Below are 22,272 nucleotides of genomic sequence, written 5' to 3' on the forward strand. Positions count from 1 at the left end.
TTAAAGGCTACTTACCTGCCTAGGTTCTAGCTGAGCACAAACTTTGTAATTTAAATACAACATCATTTGCAAATACCTGAACAGGGCCACAGTCGCACTCTTCTCCTTCGTCCAACTTCTTGTCTCCACAATACGGGTAATCACTTAGCTTATCAGAAAATGGGACATTGAACAGGCACGTTGGATTGTAATCCTTCACGTGTTGCAGGTACCGAATTCTGTTGCATTTACTGAATTTTAGTGCCGGAATGCTAGAGTTTAGATGAGCGAAAAATAAAGATTAATTTTATCCATGCATACTGGTGGAACAGCTATGAAAGTTTTATGAGGGATTTAGAAAGAATAAATATAAACGATCAACTCTAAAAGTCCATTTACTTCTCCTACTCTTGCCTTAGTGGTATACGAGAGTAGCGACTGGGCTTTTATAATAAGCAATGTCTATTGAAACAGGCAACGCGTGCCATTCTGGTGAAAATACTCTGACTATATTTCCTCCAGAAAGTCCTCCCTGAAGCCCACAGTTTAGACTGAATGGCTTGCTGCCCCATATCACTTTTTGCTTGTGCGTCTTGCCATCATCTATATAATTGTTTCTCATTCATGCAAGATTACAAGCTTCTCAAAACAAGAAATAGATCTTCTTCTTCTTTTCCAATAAGCGCTAGTTTAACGCCGTGTCTGGTACAGAGTAGGTCTCTGTAAACATTTGTTGAAACAAAGGATTCATTTGGTAACATCTCACACACCCTAGGAATGCACCATACTTCTGAAAAGTTGAAAGATTCACAAAACTGATATTCACCTCCCTTCTGTCTTCCTCTTGTTTTGACTCCCTTGCCATTATTGACACAATGATTGGGTACAGATGTACTTTTTGAGCCTTAAGTGTGTTACTGTGGGATGGTGGGGTTCTGAAAAACACTACTAATTATGTAGATAATGATATAAAATCAGCTGTCAGTTACTTAGTTCTTATTCTGTGCCAGTCACCGTAATTTGGGGCTTTCACTATTTTACTTCATTTAATCAATATATAGAAGCACTGACCATCATCAGCACTTTTCTTATATGCAATGCACTGTGTCCCCTCTGTGAAGGAATTCCAGGACATGTAAGGTTTAGGACCTGGATGCACGTAATTCACAGCATGATGAAGGGATATATATATATATACACACAGGATATACAGTCCTATATTCTGTAACTATTTATAGAGTGTATCTGGGACTTTTCTAGATAGTGTGATGAAATAGTGAACGAAGCAGACAAAACCCTCTGCCTTCATGAAGTTTATAATTTATTGGAAAAATAAAATAATAAGCAAGCTAAATAGCTAAAGCATAGACTATATTAAATAGTGATTAATACTAAGAATGGGGGGGAAATGCAAAGAAGAGGGGATAGATAATTCCCGACAGGGTATTATGAGGAGACAGGATTGAACAATTGGATCAAGTGGCTGGGGGAAGCTTGGCTGAGAATAACATGTGAGTAAAGATTTGAAGGAGGAAATTAGAGTTTTTAACAAAGATAAAACGAGGCACATTGAGTGTATCCCTCCCCTATGCACCTTAGTGCAATTTACTAATTAATCATTGCATACTTTTGTAGTGTGCTCAGATGGAGTTTTAAATTTTCTCTCACTGTATCACTAGGACAGACACTACCAACTGATAAGATTTAGACCCCAAAGGGAAGCCTATCACGGCTGGTTTTGTAAGAGAATTTACGGAATATATTAGGAAAATTTTCACATAATAACAGTATATCCCTACGATATGGAGATCTAATCAAGAGCCAGTCGCAAAATATCTAAATGTCTTCTCTGCATGGTTTGAGCCTCACCTTCCACCGTGATCCATCACGCATCTCTCAAAAGTACAAGTACACGGGTAATCATTATGCTTCATCCCAAGGCTATGCCCCAGCTGATGTGCAATTCTGCTTGCGACTACATTTAGGTCAGGTAAAAAATCCTAAGGCCAAGAAAAGATGTGCATCAGAAATTTCTATAAGATAATGCACTCTAGGACATAGTGTTTTGAACTATTGGTTGAGACCCAGTTTCTAGCTTCTGGTTAAGTAGTACTTATCGGAGAGGCCACGGACTTAGTTATCTCCCTGTCTTGCCCTCGGGTCCATTAATTATATAATGATGTTGGACAAACGACCTTCTGAGTGTCACTAACACTAACATTTTGAAATCATTTTTTTGTGGCACAGTAATAGTCATTGTTGGATTTCTATAAACTCATTCTTACAAATAGCTAAAAACGATAAGCGAATGTCCTACACAATACAATAAGCATTATTGATTTGCCTTTTATATACTAGATATTCAAAGAGGGTAAAAATAAATATGCGAGCTTCATGTTTTCAAAGTACAGTCTTACACTGCACAACAATGTTGTGTGATCCTTGCGGAGGAAGTTTCTGCTACGAAAAAAACCAGAAATTCAGTGATTTGAAATCCCAGGCAGGGTTGATTGTTACCTGTGTTTTAGCTCTATTTCATGTTTTTACCTCTATGTTAATGACTAAAAAATTAATTTCCAGAAAGGAGTGGGATATTAGGCTACTGTAAAGGTAAAATTCCTCTAATTTGGCTCTCTCATTGCACTTGTTGGAAATTTAAAATGTGTTCTGGACGAGTTGCAATGTCATAATTGGAGTGGCGACAGCCTGTGTTAGATTAGACGGACTCCACTATGCAGAATTTGTGTTATTAAAATACCGGAGTCAAGGCATAATCATAAAAATATCCATTTAAGAAAGAGATCATGTACTAGGTTTTAATTTCAAGGTCTTAATAAGACTGAAATAAGATTACTTGGCCACCATTTACTAGAAGCTTAGTGACTTGGGAAAAATAGCAGATAAAATAGGTGAGTCAGCAGTTTGAAGGCCTTATTCTTCCTGAAAATGAATTGCAAGGTTGTCTTGCTATGCTATTTTAAATGGTTTATGCACTTCCTTTTCAGCACGAGAACAATTATCACTTGCTAACTCAGCCATCAAGTTTTGTGCACTTTATGTGTCCTTGTAAATAAAGACACATTATATTTAATATGCCAAAAAGCTTTCTTAGTTTTTGTATGTTCATTTGTGTGTGGTGTTCTTTTAAGCTCTGAAGAACACTCGTTTACTTTCATTGTTCATCTATAGTTTTTATAAAAGATTATTTTCTGATTTGATCAAAGAAACATAAGAGTTTCATCATGACATATCTTGGTGGGAATATATGACAGAATGCATGCGTGTTCTCTTCAGCAGGACGCAGAAAATTTACAAAAGTTTAATTCAAACTTTTTGATTAAGTAACATAACTTCAATAAAACACAGCCTACCTTAACGACACTGGAGGAATAATAAGGCAGGCATATACCCCCTGGATAAGAAATTCCTTGTGCATTTGTGTAGAGCCACTTCCCACTGGAAACAAGGTGCAAATACACTCTTCAGTCTGAGGTCATAGTTTAACACAAAGATTGAATTGCTACAAACCCTCACGATGCTAGTACCTTTGCACATAAAAGTGCCTTTTGTTCTAGAGTTCTAGAATTGAGGATGACCTTAGTTGTTATTAAGCTCATTTAAAACCTGTGGTATATTAGAGGCATTGAAACAGTACAGTCTAAAGTTGAAGTCATAAAAAATGTACTTTCTAAAAACATAATATGGTGAGAGTCCAATTTTACATGGCTTACTCTATACTCAGCTTTGGTTAAAACCACTTAAAAGACCAAACAATTAAGCTAAAAAAATGTTTGGAGGGAAAAATACAACACAGTGAGTAGACTCAACACCATGACTAATTAATTAGCTATAGTTGAAAATTTTTAGAAAATTTCAATCGACCATAGAAATTCATAGAGGACTTGATAGCTATAATCAAATATTTTAAACAGTTGTCACGTGAACTATTCTTGGATTACCTAAAAAGACAGATGTAGTTGTGTATGTTAAGGGAATCCAGACCTGATATGCTTTCAAGAACATTTAGAGTTGAACCACTTTAAAGACAGTGGTCATGAGCTGGAGGACCACACTTGGAATTTAATTAAGAAGGTTCAAATACAAGGAAGGTGGTCAGGCTAGATGACCACCTTTAATCTTTAACTTTTTTGACCAAGAAGATCAAAAAAGAAATATGCTCTATTTCTTTCTTTGCTTTCGAAATGTTGCACATTTTGGTCTCAGTGTTTGGCTACACATCTTGGAAGAACTTAGAATTCTGCTCCTGCTAGATCTGGAGATCTTGGAAGAACACCACCTATGGAAATAAAGCATCAGAGCGAGCACAGTCTGATTTTGCTCAAGGTCACTTAAGAACAAAAGTCACACCATGATAATGCCATATATATTGTCTCATCCCTTCTGGTTCTCTGTGAACATAGGCAAAAAGACGTCCAAGAAGCTCAACACATAAGAAGTCTCAAATATGATGTCCGGTTAAACATTCAGTAGCACTTTTCTCATCTCCGTATTTGCAGACGTACTATTGGTGTAAGAAGCTACTGCTCAGGATAAGAGACATTGAGGAAAGCAAAGTTTTCCGTTTACAGCCATGTAAATATTTCTACACTAATTTATTATTTTAAAACACAGGCCCAAGCAATAGGCAAAGAGATTAATCTTGCCCACAACAAAGGTTATGGTGATATTTTACTTTAACCTCTGTAATTTTAGGGCAAACTCATGCATTAATATCTGAGTCCAAGTCAGGTACAATTATACCCCCCTGCAGATGTGTGCTGGGGGCCATTCCAGATATAAAAATCAGAAATGATATTATTTTGGAGGTGCATTACACTCTCATCAATCTGTCAAAGAGCTGGACTCCAACTATAGGCTTTGGAAGGTTCACTGTTCTGAGTTCAAACTGAAAGTTAACACTTATGTGATGGCGGGAAGCACATTTGTTGGCCATCCACAGACCTTAGGAGAAGCACTGCTATTATAGGAAAATGAAGTGGGTCAAGTGGGTACCATGGTTATATACATAGTAGCCTTAAGGGCACCAGAAGAATTGCCGAAAGATTCTGTTGCTCCAAAGGTGTGTTTTCATAATTTAATTAGGATAACAGGACTATGGTTAACAAAGGTGAAGATCAGTTCGGCTCCACAATTATTTATCATTTTCTTATAGGCTGAGTAGTGTGATAGGAATTTTGAATTACAAAAATATGATAAAAATGCCCCCCACCCCGCTTTAAAGAATGATGTAATACTGTACGTAAATCCCAACCTTTACTTAGGAATACTAACGCTGTGATAGATTAGTAATTTGTCATCTTTAACAGCAGAAGAGATGCTCTTGAGAGGCTAGTCACTGGATAGGGACACTCTGTTGAGGGAAAATATCCAGGGAATGAGGATATTCCTTTCCACCGGAAAGGTTGGTTTTGGTGGTGCATTGGAATGGCATAACATGGAAGGAGTTAGTGTTGGATGTTGATAAGTGAATCAATTCTAAAAGTACATTGCTTACCTAATGACATTTTCAACCCTGCCCAGAATTGGAAATATATCATATGTTTACTTTCTAGTATTAACCAATACGAGAAAGAAAGAATATGAAAAAGTTCACTTAGAAATTTTACGTATGGCTAGACATAACATTTTGTCACTGTGTACTATGCAAAAGTCAATTGTTTTAAAAAATATTTGGTTGCTGTTCATTTGTTTTATTTTCTTTTTTTTATAATCCACCTAAGTTACGCAGGAAAATAGAGAACTTACATACCTGAGTAACAGAACGTGATCAAAATTATTCCTTTTTTTAAGGAATATTTCTTGCCAACTTGAAAAACGCAATAAGGTATTTTCCATATTTGAATCTATGTCTATTTTATCTCCATTTGTCCACATTTCAAGGCCAACCAATGTCACATGAATGTCCATGGTTTTATAAATCTGTTCAAAGGGGAAGTAAGTTTTCACAGAGTCAAGTTACAGAAGGATCCTTCATCGTTACTACATTCCTTTATATTAAAATAAGTACTTTTAACATGTGAGGTACAGGGGTGCCTGGGTGGCTCAGTCAGTTGAGTGTCCGACTTCGGCTCAGGTCATGATCTCGCGGTTTGTGGGTTTGAACCCTGAGTCGGGCTCTGTGCTGACAGCTCAGAGCCTGGAGCCTGCTTCGGAATCTTGGTCTCCCTCTCTCTTTGTGCCCCTCCCCCACTCATGCTCTGTTTCTGTCTTTCTCAAAAATTAATAAACATTTTATAAAACAAAACAAAACAAAACAAAACAAAATATGTGAGGTACATCAACAAAAAGCACAGGCCTTATTTTACAAATGGTTACATTGAAACAGAATGTAGAGTAAATTGGCCAGAATCCTGGGTGGATTATCATGACCGACAAAGACATTTGACTAAAAAATCATATTCCCTTGGCACCTCTGGGTGGCTCAGTCGGTTGAACGTCCGACTTCAGCTCAGGTCATGATCTCACAGCTAGCAGGTTCTAGCCCCACATCGGGCTCTGTGCTAACAGCTCAGAGCCTGGAGCCTGCTTCGGATTCTGTCTCGCTCTCTCTCTCTGCCCCTCTCCCACTTGCACACACTCTCTCTCTCGCTCTCTCTCAAAAGATAAACATTAAAAACAATAAATAAATCAGATTCCTTTTGAGCTGTCATAAACTTTACAGACACTGGGCTCAAGATGTGCCTAGAATAAATAATTTATTAAGGCTCTGAGATTATTATTTTTTTTTTTAATTTTTTTTTTCAACGTTTATTTATTTTTGGGACAGAGAGAGACAGAGCATGAACGGGGGAGGGGCAGAGAGAGAGGGAGACACAGAATCGGAAACAGGCTCCAGGCTCTGAGCCATCAGCCCAAGGCTCTGAGATTATAACTGACCTACGTGAATTCACTAACAGTGACACACTGAGGACTAAATGTAAATTATTTATCTCTCCATTTAAGTCATTAGCTGGTTCTACGGCAGATTAGAAGGTTGATATTGACTTTCAAAGACCAATAGCTTAGCTGCCATATTTTGTTTGATTTTTGGAACTACTTAGTAGTCTGAGAATCTTACCCGGAGATTGCTCAAAACAGGCACCAATAGCTGTAGCCCATAAGCCTTCTCACCCCTATTCCCATTTGCTTTTGTAAACTCTAAGCTGGCAGATAGTTTGATGTCATCACAAAAGAAGATAAATTTAAGTACACATTATGAGGATTTTGAGACAAAAACTGTATATAGCAGCCAATACAAAGTAGATTGAAAGAAAGGATGAATAAGAAACTGAATGGAGAGCTCACAGAATTAGTAGAGGATGCAATCGTTACTACGAAGCGTGATATTCATGGATAAAGAAGATATGGTATATAACGGAGTGTTACTCAGCCATCAAAAAGAATGAAGTCTTGCCATTTGCAATGATGTGGATGGAGTTAGAGTGTATTATGATAAGTGAAGTAAGTCGGTCAGAGAAAGACAAATACAATGATTTAATTCATATATAGAAGTTAAGAAACAAAACAGGTGAACACTGGGGAAAGGAAAAAAGAGAGAGAGGCAAACCATAAGAGACTCTTAGTTACGTAAGAGATTAATGTTATCGTTTTATGTTTTTTTATGATTTTAATTAGCATTCCTTTTCTTCCCCTCAAAGAAATCCCTTTAGCATTTTTTGTAAGGCAGGTCTGGTGGTAATGAGCTCTCTTCCTCAGCTTTTGTTTGTTCAAGAAAGTTTTTATCTCTCCATTACTGAAGGACAGCTTTACCAGTCATAGTATTTTTAGTTGACAGTTATTTTGATATTACATTCTCTCTTGGCCTAAAAAGTTTCTGTTGATAAATCTCATTTGTAATGGTAAGTATATAGTCATTGTTAGAATCTGCAATCTTGTAATAGTGGTATGTAATTCACGACTCTAGTTTAAAAGCTAAAAAGAATGAGCATAGCAAAAAAACCCATAAGTACAATGTGCACAATGCTATTTGTTACAAAATATTTAAAAACCATCTAAATTATCACAGCAGTAATCTAACATGTAAGGAGAAAAAGGAGAAGTGCAAAGTATATGAATTCTAAGTTGTTATCAGGTTAAATCAGGATGTGATTGGGGCGCCTGGGTGGCGCAGTCGGTTAAGCGTCCGACTTCAGCCAGGTCACGATCTCGCGGTCCGTGAGTTCGAGCCCCGCGTCGGGCTCTGGGCTGATGGCTCAGAGCCTGGAGCCTGTTTCCGATTCTGTGTCTCCCTCTCTCTCTGCCCCTCCCCCGTTCATGCTCTGTCTCGCTCTGTCCCAAAAATAAATAAACGTTGAAAAAAAAATTAAAAAAAAAAAATCAGGATGTGATAAGTTTGATATCTTACGTAAACCTCATGATAACCTCAAGGGAAATTTTTCTGGCAATTATACAAAGGAATACAATAAAGAAGTCAAAGTGTACTGATACTAAAGATATCAAAACACAAAAAAAGACAGTAGGATAAGAAATAGGGAAAAAATGGATCTACAAAACAACCAGAAAACAATAAACAAAGTGGCAATACTAGGTTCTTACCTATCAATAATTACTCTAAATGTAAACAAATTAAATTCTTCAATCTGAAAGACATAGGGTGGATGAATGGATAAAAAAGCAAAATACAACAATATACAGCATACAAGACACATTGGCCCTACAGACACACACAGACTAAGAGGGAAGGAATGGAAAAAGACATTTCAAGCAAATGGTAACTAGAAGGAGAAAGAAAGAAAGAAAGAAAGAAAGAAAGAAAGAAAGAAAGAGAGGAAGGAAGGAAAGACAAGTAGTGGTAGCTATATTTATATCCAACAAAGTAGATTTTAAATTTTTTTTTTTTCAATGTTTTTATTTATTTTTGGGACAGAGAGAGACAGAGCATGAATGGGGGAGGGGCAGAGAGAGAGGGAGACACAGAATCGGAAACAGGCTCCAGGCTCTGAGCCATCAGGCCAGAGCCTGACGCGGGGCTCGAACTCACGGACCGCGAGATCGTGACCTGGCTGAAGTCGGACGCTTAACCGACTGCGCCACCCAGGCGCCCCCAAAGTAGATTTTAAACTAAAGGCATTAATCAATAATAAAGTGGTCAATATATCAAGAAGATATAACTATATATATATATATGTATATATATATATAACTATGTATATATAACTATGTATATATAACTATAACTATATATATATATAAGCCCTATATATATATATATATATATATATATATATATATATATATAAACCCAATACTGGAAAACCTAAATATATGGAGTGCATGGGTGGCTCATTTGGTCAAGTGTCTGACTCCTGATTTTGGCTCAGGTCATGATCTCATGGTTCTTGAGATCGAGCCCTATATTGGGCTTTTTGGTGATGGCATAGAGCCTGCTTGGAATTCTCTCTCTCCCTCTGTCTCTCTGCTCCTCTTCAGCTGTGTGCACATTCTCTCTCTCTCTCTCTCTCAAAATAAACATTAAAAAAAACTTGAAAAAAAGAAAACAAATATACAAAGAAAAACCAGCAGAAATAAAAGGAGAAATAAAGAGTAAAGCAATTATAGTTGGGCCTTTAATACCCCACACTGAACAATGGATAGATCAGACAGAGAATCAATAAGTCAACAGTGAATTTGAACAATGCTTTAGCCCTAATGGACCTAACAGACATATATAGAACATTCTATCCAACAACAGAATACATATTCTTCTTATATGCACATAGAATATTTTTGTGATAGACTATATATTAGGTTTTAAAACAAGTCTTAGTGAGTTCAAGAAGACAGAAATCATACCAAGTATCTTTTTTGAATATAAAGGTATGGAACTAGAAACCAATAACAAGAGGAAAACTGGAAATTCATGAATACATGAAAATTAAGCACACTCTCCTGCACAATCAATGGATCAAAGGAGAAACTAAAGGGGAAACAAGAGTTTCTTGAGAGAAATGAAAATGGAAACACAACATGAAAAACTTACAGGATGCATCAAAAGCAGCTCTAAGAGAAAAGAAAGTTCGTAGCCATAAATGCCTACATTAAGAGGTAAGAAAGATCTCAGATAAACAACCTAACTCTACACACTGAGGAACTATACATATTTAAAAAACACCAAACCAAAACAATAACAATAAAAACTGAGCCCAAACTTAGCTGAAGAAAGGAAATGATAAACATTATAGGAGAAATAAATGAAGTAGAGAACAGAAAACATTGGAAAAGATTAACCAAACTAAGAGTCAGTTTTTTAAAAAGATGAAGAAAATGGACAAACCCTAGCTAGACTAAGCAAAACATAAAGGACTTAAACTAGCAAAATTATAAATGAAAAAGGGGGCATTACAACTGATATCACAGAAATGTAAAGGACAAGAGGCTGCTATGAACAACTATATGACAAGAAACATGACACCTAGGAGAAAAGCAAAAAATTGGAAGACCAAGTCAACAGAAATAGAAACTCTGAATAGACCAATTACTAGTATGGATATTGAAATAATAATCAAAACTATCCTAATGAACCCCAGGACCAGATAGTGTAAATATACCAAACATTTAAAGAATGAATACCAATAATTCTCAAACTCTTCCAAAAAGAAAAAGAAAAAACTCAAAGGGAAGGAAACACTCCAAACTCATTTCACAAGGCCAACATCACCTTGATACCCAAATAATATCGCTAATGAGTATAAATGTAAAAAAAAATCTCAATAAAATACCACCAAATTGAATTCAGCAGCACATTAAGAGGATCATTCACATGGTCAAGTGGAATTTACCCTGGGATGCAAGGGTCATTCAAATAAATCAATGAATGTGACATATTACATTAATAACACAAAAGAAAAGAATCATAAGAATCGTATCTCAACTTGACAAAATTCAACATTTTATTCATTATTTAAAAAACCTCTTAACAAATTAGGCATAGGTGGAACATATCTCAACATAAGCAAAGCCATACATGACAAGCGCACAGCTAACATCATGCTCAATGGTGAAAAAGCTTTTCTTCTAAGATCAAGTACAAAACCAGTACCCACTCTTAGCAACCCTATTCAACATAGTACTGGAAGTTCTAGCTACAGCAATCAGACAATAAAAAGAAACAAGGGTATCAGAATTGGTAAGGAAAGTAACATTGTCTCTATTTGCAGCCATGATTTTATCTATAGAAAAATCCCAAAGACAACCCAAAATTGTTAAGATCTACTCAATGAATTCAGTACAGTTGCAGGATACAAAATTAGCAGGCAGACATTTGGTAGCATTTCTAGACAATAACAGGGAAATTTCTGAAGAGAAATAAAAATATTCATCCCCCACATACACGAACGTCAAAAATAATAAAATACTTAGGAATAAAGTTAACTAAGGAGCTGAAAGATTTGTATGCTGAAAATTATAAGTTGATAAAATAAATCAAAGAAGACACAAATAAATGCAAAGGTATCCTCTGTCCATTGAGTGGAAGAATTAATAATGTTAAAATGCAAATACTACTGAAAGCCATCTATATAGTCAATGCAATCCCTATCAAGATTCCAATGACAGTTTTTATGAAAGTAGAAAACAAACTCCTAAAGTTTATATAGAACCACAAAACACCCAAATAGCCAAGAAAAAAAAAAATCCTGAGAGAGACAAAGCAGGAGCATCACACTTCCTGATGTTAAGTTTTATGTAAATCTAAAGTCATCAAAACAGTATGGGACTAGCATATAAAGAGACAAATAGTCCAATGGAACAGAATCAAGACCCCAGAAATGAACCGAGGCATATACAGTCACCTAATATTTGACAAGGAAGCCAAGAACACTCAGTGGACAAAACATTATCTCTTCAATGTATGACGCTGAGATGTTGGGTATTCACATGTAAATAAATGAATGAAGATGAACCAGTAGCTTATGCCATTCACAAAAATGAATTCAAAGTGGATTAAAGACTTACATGTTGAGTCTTACTATGAAGATCCTAGAAGAAAACAAAACTAAAGCTCCTTAACATGGATCTTGGTAATGATTTTTTGGATATGACGCCTAAAAGCACAAGCAATAAAATAAGAAATAAGAAATGGGACTGCATCTCAAAGCTTCTACACAGCAAAAGAGTCCATTAAAAAAGTGAAAAGATGGAATGGGAAAACATATTTACAAGCCATATATCTGATAAGGGGTTAATATCCAACACACCTAAACAACCCATCAACTCAATAGCAAAAAAAAATACAAATAACCTAATTCAAAAATGGGCAAAGTACCTAAACAGACCTGTTTTTCAAAAAAGATGCATGAAAGGCCAATAAGTACATGAAAAGATGTTCAACATCACTAGGCATTAGGATAATGCAAATTAAAATCATGATGAGGTATGATCTCATGCTTGTTAGAATGGCCATCAACAGATGCTTGTATGGATATGGAGAAAAGGGAGAAAATCAATCAATAAAAAGAAACAGGAAAAAAAACCATAGGTGACTATGAGATATAACTATTTCACACCACATTGTTCCTCCCTTTTAGAAAAATATGGGGAGGGTTTTTAATAGCCATAGAAATAGGCTTAAAGCTCAGAGAATATCTACTTCTGGCTCCGATGTACAAAACTGGAAATAATATCGCTTCTACCCTGACAGAAAGAAAAAGCCAGAGAATCTACAAAGTCATATCAGATCGGACGGTAAGTTAGCTGAGGTAACAGGGCAAGTAAGATGATGCCTGAAATCTCGGGAAAGATTGCTTCTTTAAGGCAGAAATGGTACTGGAGTATCTCCCAGCAGCAGAGCATGCTGAGCGCCATACAAGACATAAGAAGAATTTACCAGACATTTTTAAGGAATTGCTAAAGGGCAAGTATGTGATAGAATGAGTGTAGGACCCTCTGAGAGACACAGGCATAAGGAATCTCACACCTATGCTCAGAATCTTCTCCACGGGCCTCCTCTGCATGCCCATGAAACCATGGAGGGCAGAATGGGAGACTTGGAGGTCCCCTCCTCTGGTGGGATAGGCTTGAAGGATGAGAGAAACTGCTGACTTGGGAACATCTTTAAACCTACCAGACTCTTGCTCTCCAGAAAAACAAAAGCACTAAGCTGCTGTGTGACCTTCAGAAAAAAATATTTTTCCTGTTCTTATCTCATTGTCCCTTCTTTCCTCGTGCTCACTACGGGCTTAGTTTGCTCTTTTTGCAGTTCCTTAAGGCAGAATGTTAGTTGTTTATTGAAATTTTCTTTTTAATTGATATGTTTGCATTTATAGCTATAAACTTTCCTCCCAGAGCTCCTTTTGTTGCATCCCATACGTTTTGGTAGGTTTTGTTTTCATTTTTTGTACCAAGATTTTTTTCTTATGCCTTTCATTTATCCGTTGGTCCACTTGTTGTTCAGGAATGTGCTCTTAAATTTCTGCATATTTATAAATTTTCCATTAATCTGGCTGGCGTTGCTTTTTTAGTTTCATACCACTGTGGCAGGAAAAGATAGTTGATATCATTTCCATCTTCTTGAATTTGTTGAGATTTGCTTTGTGGCCTACTCTATAATATATATCATGAAATGTCTCTTCTGCTCTGGAAAAGAAATGGTGCATTCTGTTGCTCTTGGGTGAAAAATTCTGCATATACCTGTTGGTTTCATTTGGTCTATAGTGTTGTTCAAATCCAGTCTTTATTGATGATCTGTCTGGATGGCATATCGATTGCTGAGGGTGGGGCATTTTTTTTTTTATTCTCCCAGAACTCAAGTGAAAGCCTATTGTTACTGAAAGAAGGGAAAAGAAAAACCAGAAAAACAAACAAACAAAAACCTTCTGCCCCTGGAGGACAGACAGGAAGCTGTCCTAAGGCCAGAGCCTTCTAGGTCTCCTACCAGTGAAGGAAGAACATAAATGATGAGAATAATCTACCCAAAGACCCCATGGGCAGAGCTTTCCTAAAACAGGATAGATCAGGGTAACAAAACTCTCTGGGTCCCCTAACCAGGCTAGAGATCACCGAATTAACAAACAAAAACAGATTACTACTGAAGGAGAGATAAGAATTGTGAGTGCAGACCTTTCAGCTCTGGCTCTTAACAAAGGCCTGAAGTTGAGGGTGAAGCGGGGACAAGGTGGGTGAAGCGGGGACAAGGTCTCCAACAGCGCTAGGTTCTGGAACAGTGATTTTAAATGTATTAATGGATTTGATTTATGCATGATGAGTTTTCAAGTCTTTATATGTTGCTTTATAAATTTTGTGGTTACTAACCAATATTTGAAATTTATTTAGATGTTAAATGTCATTCACTTCAAAACCCAAAATCTCAGAGCTGTGTTTCCTTTATTGCCTTACAGTTTTCAATGGATTTTGGTTCATTAGTCTATGCAGTGAATTTCTGTGTTTTGGGCCTTCTCAATACTGAGCTTACCACAAAACCCAGGAGATATCTACCCTAAAAGGTATTTTCCATTTGTATTCTTAGATTGATTCAAACGTTATCAGATCTTACCATGTTGACAAAATTGACCATTCCCCAAATTCGATTCCTTATTTTACTGTGAGGATGATTATTCCTGCGACACTGGAAATAAAACATCAGATCAACATTCATTAATAACAGATGATATAAACTCAACAAAATACTTTACCTACTGTGAGATATTTCCAGGGTTGGGGGGAAACTTATTGGTATTCTTTCTGGTCAGCTAAAAATCGTGGCAATTTATGCAGAATTCCATTTTTGATATGAAATCACTACATACAGCAGTTTCTAAAGACATGCTTCAGCTTAGCACTACTTTTAAGATTTTCTTCATAACCTCGTTCCCTTTTCACATCACAACATATTGCATTACGTTGATTTATTAAACCAACTGATAAGTGTTCTTTAGAGTCCATATTTATCATGCTGATGAAGCAAAACTTATTAAAGTGTCACAGAAATCCTTATATTGCAAAAAAACCCAGAAACTTTATCAGCCCTTCCGTATCCATGGTAGTAACAAACTACGGAATGTAATCAAAGACCACCCTGCAGCCAGAGATGTGATGGAGAGGGGCAGGAAACTGTGACACCCCTTCTCTCCAGGGAAAGGCTGAGAAAACAAAGCGGACCTTCCTGCTCCAGCCTATTCTGTGTTTTGTTCCTTTCTGAGAAATGGACTCCCCATTTGTGGACCTTGTTGTTGGCATTATCGACTGAGACCTGATAAAATATACTTTATAATAACAAAAGTATCCTGTAGGGATAAATGCAAATGATCAAGCTTGTTTCATAATAAGAATAAAAAGAAATATGGCTTTTCTGAATCCTACAAATATCCTCTATTTACTATTCCATTGCTCTCCTGTTGTCTCACATACCTAAATACCTCAAAGATATAACGTTAGACTCTCTTCACTTATCTCTCATTCATCCCTCAACCCATACTCATTAGTTTAACTGCCTCTATTCCACAGAAACTATTCTTGACAGGCATATAAATGTCCTCCTGCTTATCCAGTCCATTGAGCACCTTTTCCTCATCTTCCTAGTCATCTCCTCTACCTTTAATATTGACCATTTTATCTTTCAAGAAATTTCTTATCACCTTTGTGTCCAATACCCTATCACTCCTAGTGTTTCATTGTACAGAGCTTCCTTTTTTCCACCATTCCCTTAAATTCTGGATGGCAAATATGGTTTCACACCAGAATTCTCGGTGACCAGTTAGAGCTTGCCTAAAATACAGTTAAGAAAGATCCTGAGACTGGGGTACCTGGGTGGCTCAGTTGGCTAAGTGTTGGACTCTTGATTTTGGCTCGGGTCGTGATCTCAAGGTTCATGAGATCAAACACTGAGTCGGACTGTGGGCAGACAGCATGGAGTCTGCTTGGGATTCTCTCTCTCCCTCTCCCTCTGCCCACCCCCAGCTGATGCTTTCACGTTCTCTCACAAAATAAATAAATACACTTAAAATTTTTTTTAAATCTTTCTATTTTTTTAAATGTTAATCATTTATTTTGAGAGAGTGACAAAGAGAGTGAACAGGGGAGGTGAGGGAGAGAGAGAGAAAGAGAGAGAGAGACACTCCCAAGGAGGCTCCGTGTTGTCAGCACAAAGCCTGATGTGGGGCTCAAACTCATGAACCATGAGATCACGACCTTAGCCCAAACCAAGAGTCAGACACTTAACTGACCGAGTCACCCAGAACCCCCAAGAAAGAAGGATTCTAAGAGTATCTTAGAGATCATTGGGATAGGGTACTTTATCAATCAGTGACTTCCACCGATGGGGGTAAGGAAGACAAATGCGTACAGAGTCTTTGCATCCTTATTGCCAAGGCTTTATTAATGGTTAGTCTTCCCCAGTATCTAGACACCTGTGTTCTGCTTATCCTTTCAACTTGCTGTGTCTGGTTGTATACATCCATATCCTTACTCACCTGCTTAAAATTCATCACATCATCTTCAAGATATGTAAACTCCTCAACATGTTTTCCAACAGCTGCCTTTGTTTTTCTATTCTGTCTTACCAGAATACAATAACTCTACATTGTTCTTGCTGTTGCCCTCTATACTCAGCTAACATATACATGTATGTATGTATGAATATATTACTCATATAATTATAAATATATACATCCAACACTCTGCATCTAGCATATTAGATGCTCATTAACTATTTGTTAAATGAAAATGAATGATTTACTATAGGAGCTTCTCTTTAAAAAAACTTAAATATTTGGGGCGCCTGGGTGGCTCAGTCGGTTAAGCGGCCGACTTTGGCTCAGGTCACGATCTCACACTCCGTGAGTTCGAGCCCCGCGTCGGGCTCTGTGCTGACCGCTCAGAGCCTGGAGCCTGTTTCAGATTCTGTGTCTCCCTCTCTCTGACCCTCCCCCATTCATGCTCTGTCTCTCTCTGTCTCAAAAATAAATAAACGTTAAAAAAAAAAATTTAAAAAAAAAAACCTTAAATATTTAAAGACAATATTAAAGCAGCCTATGTGAGAGTTATGCCCAGTTTAATGCCCCTAAATCATATCAAGCAAATATTTGCCTGGTACCTGGGGTAAAATATTAAATTTAATAAATTGTTCTTACTTTTTACTAATAACGTATTGTTAAGAGCAAAGAAATTATTTTAGCACTCTTTTAAAAGTGAGTTCACATGTTCTCATAAACATGTTAAAGTAAGCCTATCTAGTGCCCAAAACTTACCAACTTCTTTTTTTTTATAAAATTGACAATTGTAGTTTCTCCTCATTTTTAAAAATATGCAATAATGTTGTGTCTTTCTTTTAAACTAACATAGATCCCATTTATTTTGTTTTATTATGGTGACTAAAAATTTCAGTGAATATGTTAAAATAAAATTTATTGACAGTGAAAATAAATGTATCTTATTCTCACTTTTGGAGGAAAAAATCTCCAACATTACAGTTTAAGTTTAATATTTATACAGGATAGAACGATTTCGGTAAATGTTCTTTATTTTCTTCCATCTTTTACTTGCTAAGAGTTTTACCAGAAATATTTGAGATGATTTCATTCCTGGGAAAAACCATTGCCATGTAAACTTTCTTTGGATCTGTGCAAGGACTGGGTTTGCAACTATTTTTTTAGGATTTTGCAGTTGTTTTGGTAAGTGAAATCGTCTTACAATTTTACTTTCCTGTCTGGATTTGTTATCAAAGTCATCATAGATCGTTCCAGTAATGATCCTTAAGAAATCCCTCTTCCAGATATCCACACCCTTGTGTATTTCCCTCCAACATCGATTCTAGGCTTGACTCTATGGCTTAGTTTGGCTAAGGAGACATTAATTAATAATTGCAGTACAAGCAGGAGCTTAAAAAGTCTTACATACCGAAGCCTGGAATCTTTCTTGATATTTTGATGCCCAGCTATCATATGAGAAGCACAGGCGAGCCTACTGCTTACGTGGCCAACTGATATTTGTACTACATATCAGTCAAGTGTCTGAAGCCATTTTTACACCAGCCAGCTAGCTCAGTGGAACTGCTATACAAGCGAACCACACTAAGCTTGGGGTTGTTTGTTACACAGCAGTGGATATCTAATGCGAAAGGTTTAATAACTGTATAACATGTGCGAAGAATTTTTCCTTTTGCTTATTCTTCAAATTTGTTTGTAAGAGATATTATCTGTTAAAGCAAATTTCGGCAAAATTTGTGTTTAAATGGATGTGAGCCTAGTGTCTTCATTTGTTGAGAGACTGTGGACTGCTTATTTAATTTTTAAAATTCATTACAATCTTTTTCGGGTTTACTATTTCTTTCCAAGTCAGCTTGGTAACATTTTACTGCATGCTTCTGCTCATAACTGTATTGGCACAGGTTGTGGGTATATTTTTTATTGACGTGTAACCTGTCCTATATTTACAGTTATGCTTCCTTTTACTTCTGATTTTATTTGTACTTTTATTTTTTTTCTTAATAATTGTTGTCAGAGATTTCTCTATTTTACCAATCTATTCGAGGAATGAGCATTTGGCTTTGTTGACCTACCAATTGCTTCTTTTTGACTCATGTCTTTTTTTTTTTTTTTTTTAATTTTTTTTTTTCAATGTTTATTTTATTTTTTTTGGGACAGAGAGAGACAGAGCATGAACGGGGGAGGGGCAGAGAGAGAGGGAGACACAGAGTCGGAAACAGGCTCCAGGCTCTGAGCCATCAGCCCAGAGCCCGACGCGGGGCTCGAACTCACGGACCGCGAGATCGTGACCTGGCTGAAGTCGGACGCTTAACCGACTGCGCCACCCAGGCGCCCCATTGACTCATGTCTTTTATTAATTTCATGCATTATTAAGATTTTTTCTCCTTTCTATCCTTTTTTGATTTATTCTGCTTCATTTTATAACTTTTCCAGTTAGACTCTTAGTTCATTAAATTTTTCTTTCTCTTTCATAGAAATGTCTAAGACTACAAATATCCTTCCAAATACTGCTACGCCTCTTGCATCTAAAGTTTTCTCTATACCAGTCTTTTCTTTTTGCTGTTATACATGTTTCATAATTTCAGATTTGACTTCTTCAGTCAGTTAATATTTGGAAATGTGTTTTGCTTTAGTTTCCAAACCAATGATCATTTAGTGGCTTAATGTATCAATTTTTGTTATAACTTCCAATTTGGTTGTGGTTTAAAAACAAAAGGGTGCTCTTTATTATATATCTATTTTTTCTTTTTCTTTTTTTTTTAAATTTTTTTTTAACATTTATTTACTTTTGAGACAGAGAGAGACAGAGCATGAACGGGGGAGGGTCAAAGAGAGAGAGGGAGACACAGAATCTGAAACAGGCTCCAGGCTCTGAGCTGTCAGCACAGAGCCCGACGCGGGGCTCGAACTCACGAACTGTGAGATCATGACCTGAGCCGAAGTCGGACGCTTAACCGACTGAGCCACCCAGGCGCCCCTATATCTATTTTTTTTTCTATTTCTTTTTACTTTCTTTGTGGTCAAATACCAGTTTAATTTTTGGAAGTATTTTGTTTGCATTTGAAAAGATTATAGATTGTTTATTTTGTGTGTTTTGGAGATTCTACCAATTGATTATATCAAAACGATATTTATGTGACTCAGATCTTTTCTACTTGTGTTGAATCTTTTCCTACTTTACCTAAAATTTCCTGATAGAGGGGAACTGAAAAAAAACTTACTCTGCCTGTAACTCTGTTATTTTTTGTTGCACATCTTTTTTGACTCTATTGTTAGGTATATAATCTGAAATATCAGTGGCTGGTTTACAGTTCTTGGAGAGCCTATTCTCCTTCCCATTGTGTTAGTTGACTCTTCCTCATGTGATTAGTTTCATCTTAGATTATGAAAATGTCTTCATAGAACATTTTTGACTTGAGCTGTAACAGTTTATCAAGTTTCTAATCAAGTTTTACATTAAAAGCTTTGCTTGGCATTTCTGTATCTAAAGAAAAATATATCACGCTCCATATCATTATATGACACGTGTTTAACATTTTTGCTTTCCTGTGCATAATATATCCCCTTCCTATTGCTACAAACAAACAGAACATTCCTTTTCTCTTTGCAGTTTCAGTAGGGAGACATTCTCCGGTTCCCTTTTCAGAGATGGGGCAGCTCATCATGGCTCTGGGCATTATTCAATACATTCTATATACTACATGTCACCAAGCCTGTGAATTTTACTTACTGCTCTGACAAGAGATTCTCTTCTCATTTTTAGGACTTGGAGATTTTCTGTGTTTTCTTCTGAGCTCAACTATAGATTGTGCACATTTTTTCAATTTTGTGTATGTTGTTCACCATTTCCATATGCTCAGTAAAAGGAGGAGAATTCTATTTCGGCTTAGTCTTCTATACTGCCAAAGGACCTTATCATCTCTTATATAAATCTGTTTGGGGAAGCTAAAAACAACATTGAGCCCAAAATGGAATTCCGATTAAAATATTTTTTTCTCTTTTTTAGGATCACTATAGTTTTATAAGTATGAATGAGGAGCAAATATTCATTTGAAAACTTACCACGTTATCATCAGCAACAATGAACAGTTCCACATACTTTTCTTTATGGGTGTTCTGGAAATTTATGAAAAATTTAATAGAGTATGGTCAATGTTTCTCATTTTACGTTAAAATTTTCATGGTAAGAAATGTTAGTATTATTGATACAGGAAGGTGAGGAAGAGGAGTATAACTAATAATTCCAGGAATTTATCTAAAGAAAGCCCCATATATTATTAAAACATGTGGCCCTTTACATCAGATCATCTTTCAGGTAAAATTAGTTGTATTTATTGCAGCATTATTTACAATGGCCAAGATATGGAAGCATCCTAAGTGGCTATTGGTAGATGAAAGGGTAAAGAAGATGTGACACACACACACGAACACACACACGCACACACTGATATTATGCAACCATAAGAAAGGATACGATCTTGCCATTTGCAAGGGTATGAATCAATCCAGAAGGTATTATGCTAAGTGAAATAAGTCAGACTGAGGAAGACAAATAACATTTCACTTAGGTGTGGAATCTAAAATTCAAAATAAATGAATAAACGAACAAGTTAAACCAGAATCAGACCTATAAATACAGAGAACAAACTGATGGTTGTCATAGGGAAGGAGGGTATAGGAGGCAAAATAGGTGAAGGGGCGTGGAAGACACAGGCTTCCAGTTATGGAATGAATAAGTCATGGAATAAAAGGCACAGCATAGGGAATATAGTCAATGGCATTGCGGTATCGTTGCATGGTGACAGAGGGTAGCAACACCTGTGGTGAGTGTAGCATGATGTATGGAGATGTTCAATCACTAGGTTGTACACCTGGGACTGATGTAACATTGTCAGCTATACTCTAAATAAATAAATAGAAGAATTATAAATAAAGAATCATGAATGCAGTTTTTAACTTTTTTTTTCATTTATAAAGCAAATGCTTACTAAATAGCTCATATAAAAAGGACTCAACTCATCAAGAGAGGAGAGCAAATCGTGGGACTGGCTAATAGGACTGACTGTATTCCTTCTACTCCTCTCCTGTCTCTCAATCCCCTACTTTGTGGTAGTCTCAATTCCAAAGAAATGTATAAAGGTTGCTAATAACAGACCCTTATTTTTTATAAATCAATAATACCAGAAAATTCTGTCTTCAGCTTTCAATGTCATCTATTGAGGTACATGCATATTCTCCGAGTAATAAACCAGAGGCGTATTGTTCAAAGATCTAACTAAGTCATTTTGGGGGGGACTTTTTTTTTTAAGTGATCATCTATTAATTGAGTCCATCAAAAACATCAGTTAGGCACCTAGTAAGTTTCAGACACAATCTGGACCATGGATATGCGAAGCAGATGGGCACTCATGGATCTTTAAAGGCTAACGCCTCATGAGGATTTGAGGTGATATGAACTAGTCATACAAGAAAGCCTAAAACACATAGGACTCTCATAGCGCAATCATCTGCCAGAAATTGAACTTGAGATTACTCTTAATTGTCCTTAATAATTAATAATTAGAATATTTGGCCTGATGATGATGTCTAATTAATAATTAGAATAAGTCAAGGGGCAGACCTTGACTTATCATCAGCAAATCCCCCTCTCCCAACAAATTGATGGCAGTGACGACAAGGGGAAACAATAGCTCATAGAGGTTTTACGACATTGCAAATTTCATTCTTTCCAACCACTTGTAGCCCTGATGGTATAAATCACATGTAGGGTTGCAAAAATTCCCGTTCCTTAAAATTGATGGGACAAACTGAGATTTGCTGTAGGTAACGAACATTTTCTATGTTGATAAAAAGT

The 22,272-nt window shown here is 36.5% G+C and overlaps 1 protein-coding gene across 1 annotated transcript in view; it reads right to left on the reverse strand.

Annotated features, from left to right (window-relative positions):
* ADAM7 (ADAM metallopeptidase domain 7) overlaps positions 1-22,272 on the reverse strand; it is a 66,794-nt gene that overhangs the window by 20,309 nt on the left and 24,213 nt on the right. Inside the window, exons 7-12 of the mRNA XM_025933038.2 lie at positions 20,481-20,534; positions 14,489-14,560; positions 5,750-5,919; positions 3,351-3,435; positions 1,849-1,979; positions 77-251 (exon numbers count right to left, since the gene is read on the reverse strand). Coding sequence (XP_025788823.2) covers positions 77-251; positions 1,849-1,979; positions 3,351-3,435; positions 5,750-5,919; positions 14,489-14,560; positions 20,481-20,534 — 687 coding nt within the window. The remainder of the gene's footprint in view (positions 1-76; positions 252-1,848; positions 1,980-3,350; positions 3,436-5,749; positions 5,920-14,488; positions 14,561-20,480; positions 20,535-22,272) is intronic.

The sequence above is a fragment of the Puma concolor genome, chromosome B1, assembly GCF_028749965.1.
Source record: "Puma concolor isolate L17-30 chromosome B1, mPumCon1.1.hap2, whole genome shotgun sequence".
Taxonomy (NCBI): domain Eukaryota; kingdom Metazoa; phylum Chordata; class Mammalia; order Carnivora; family Felidae; genus Puma; species Puma concolor.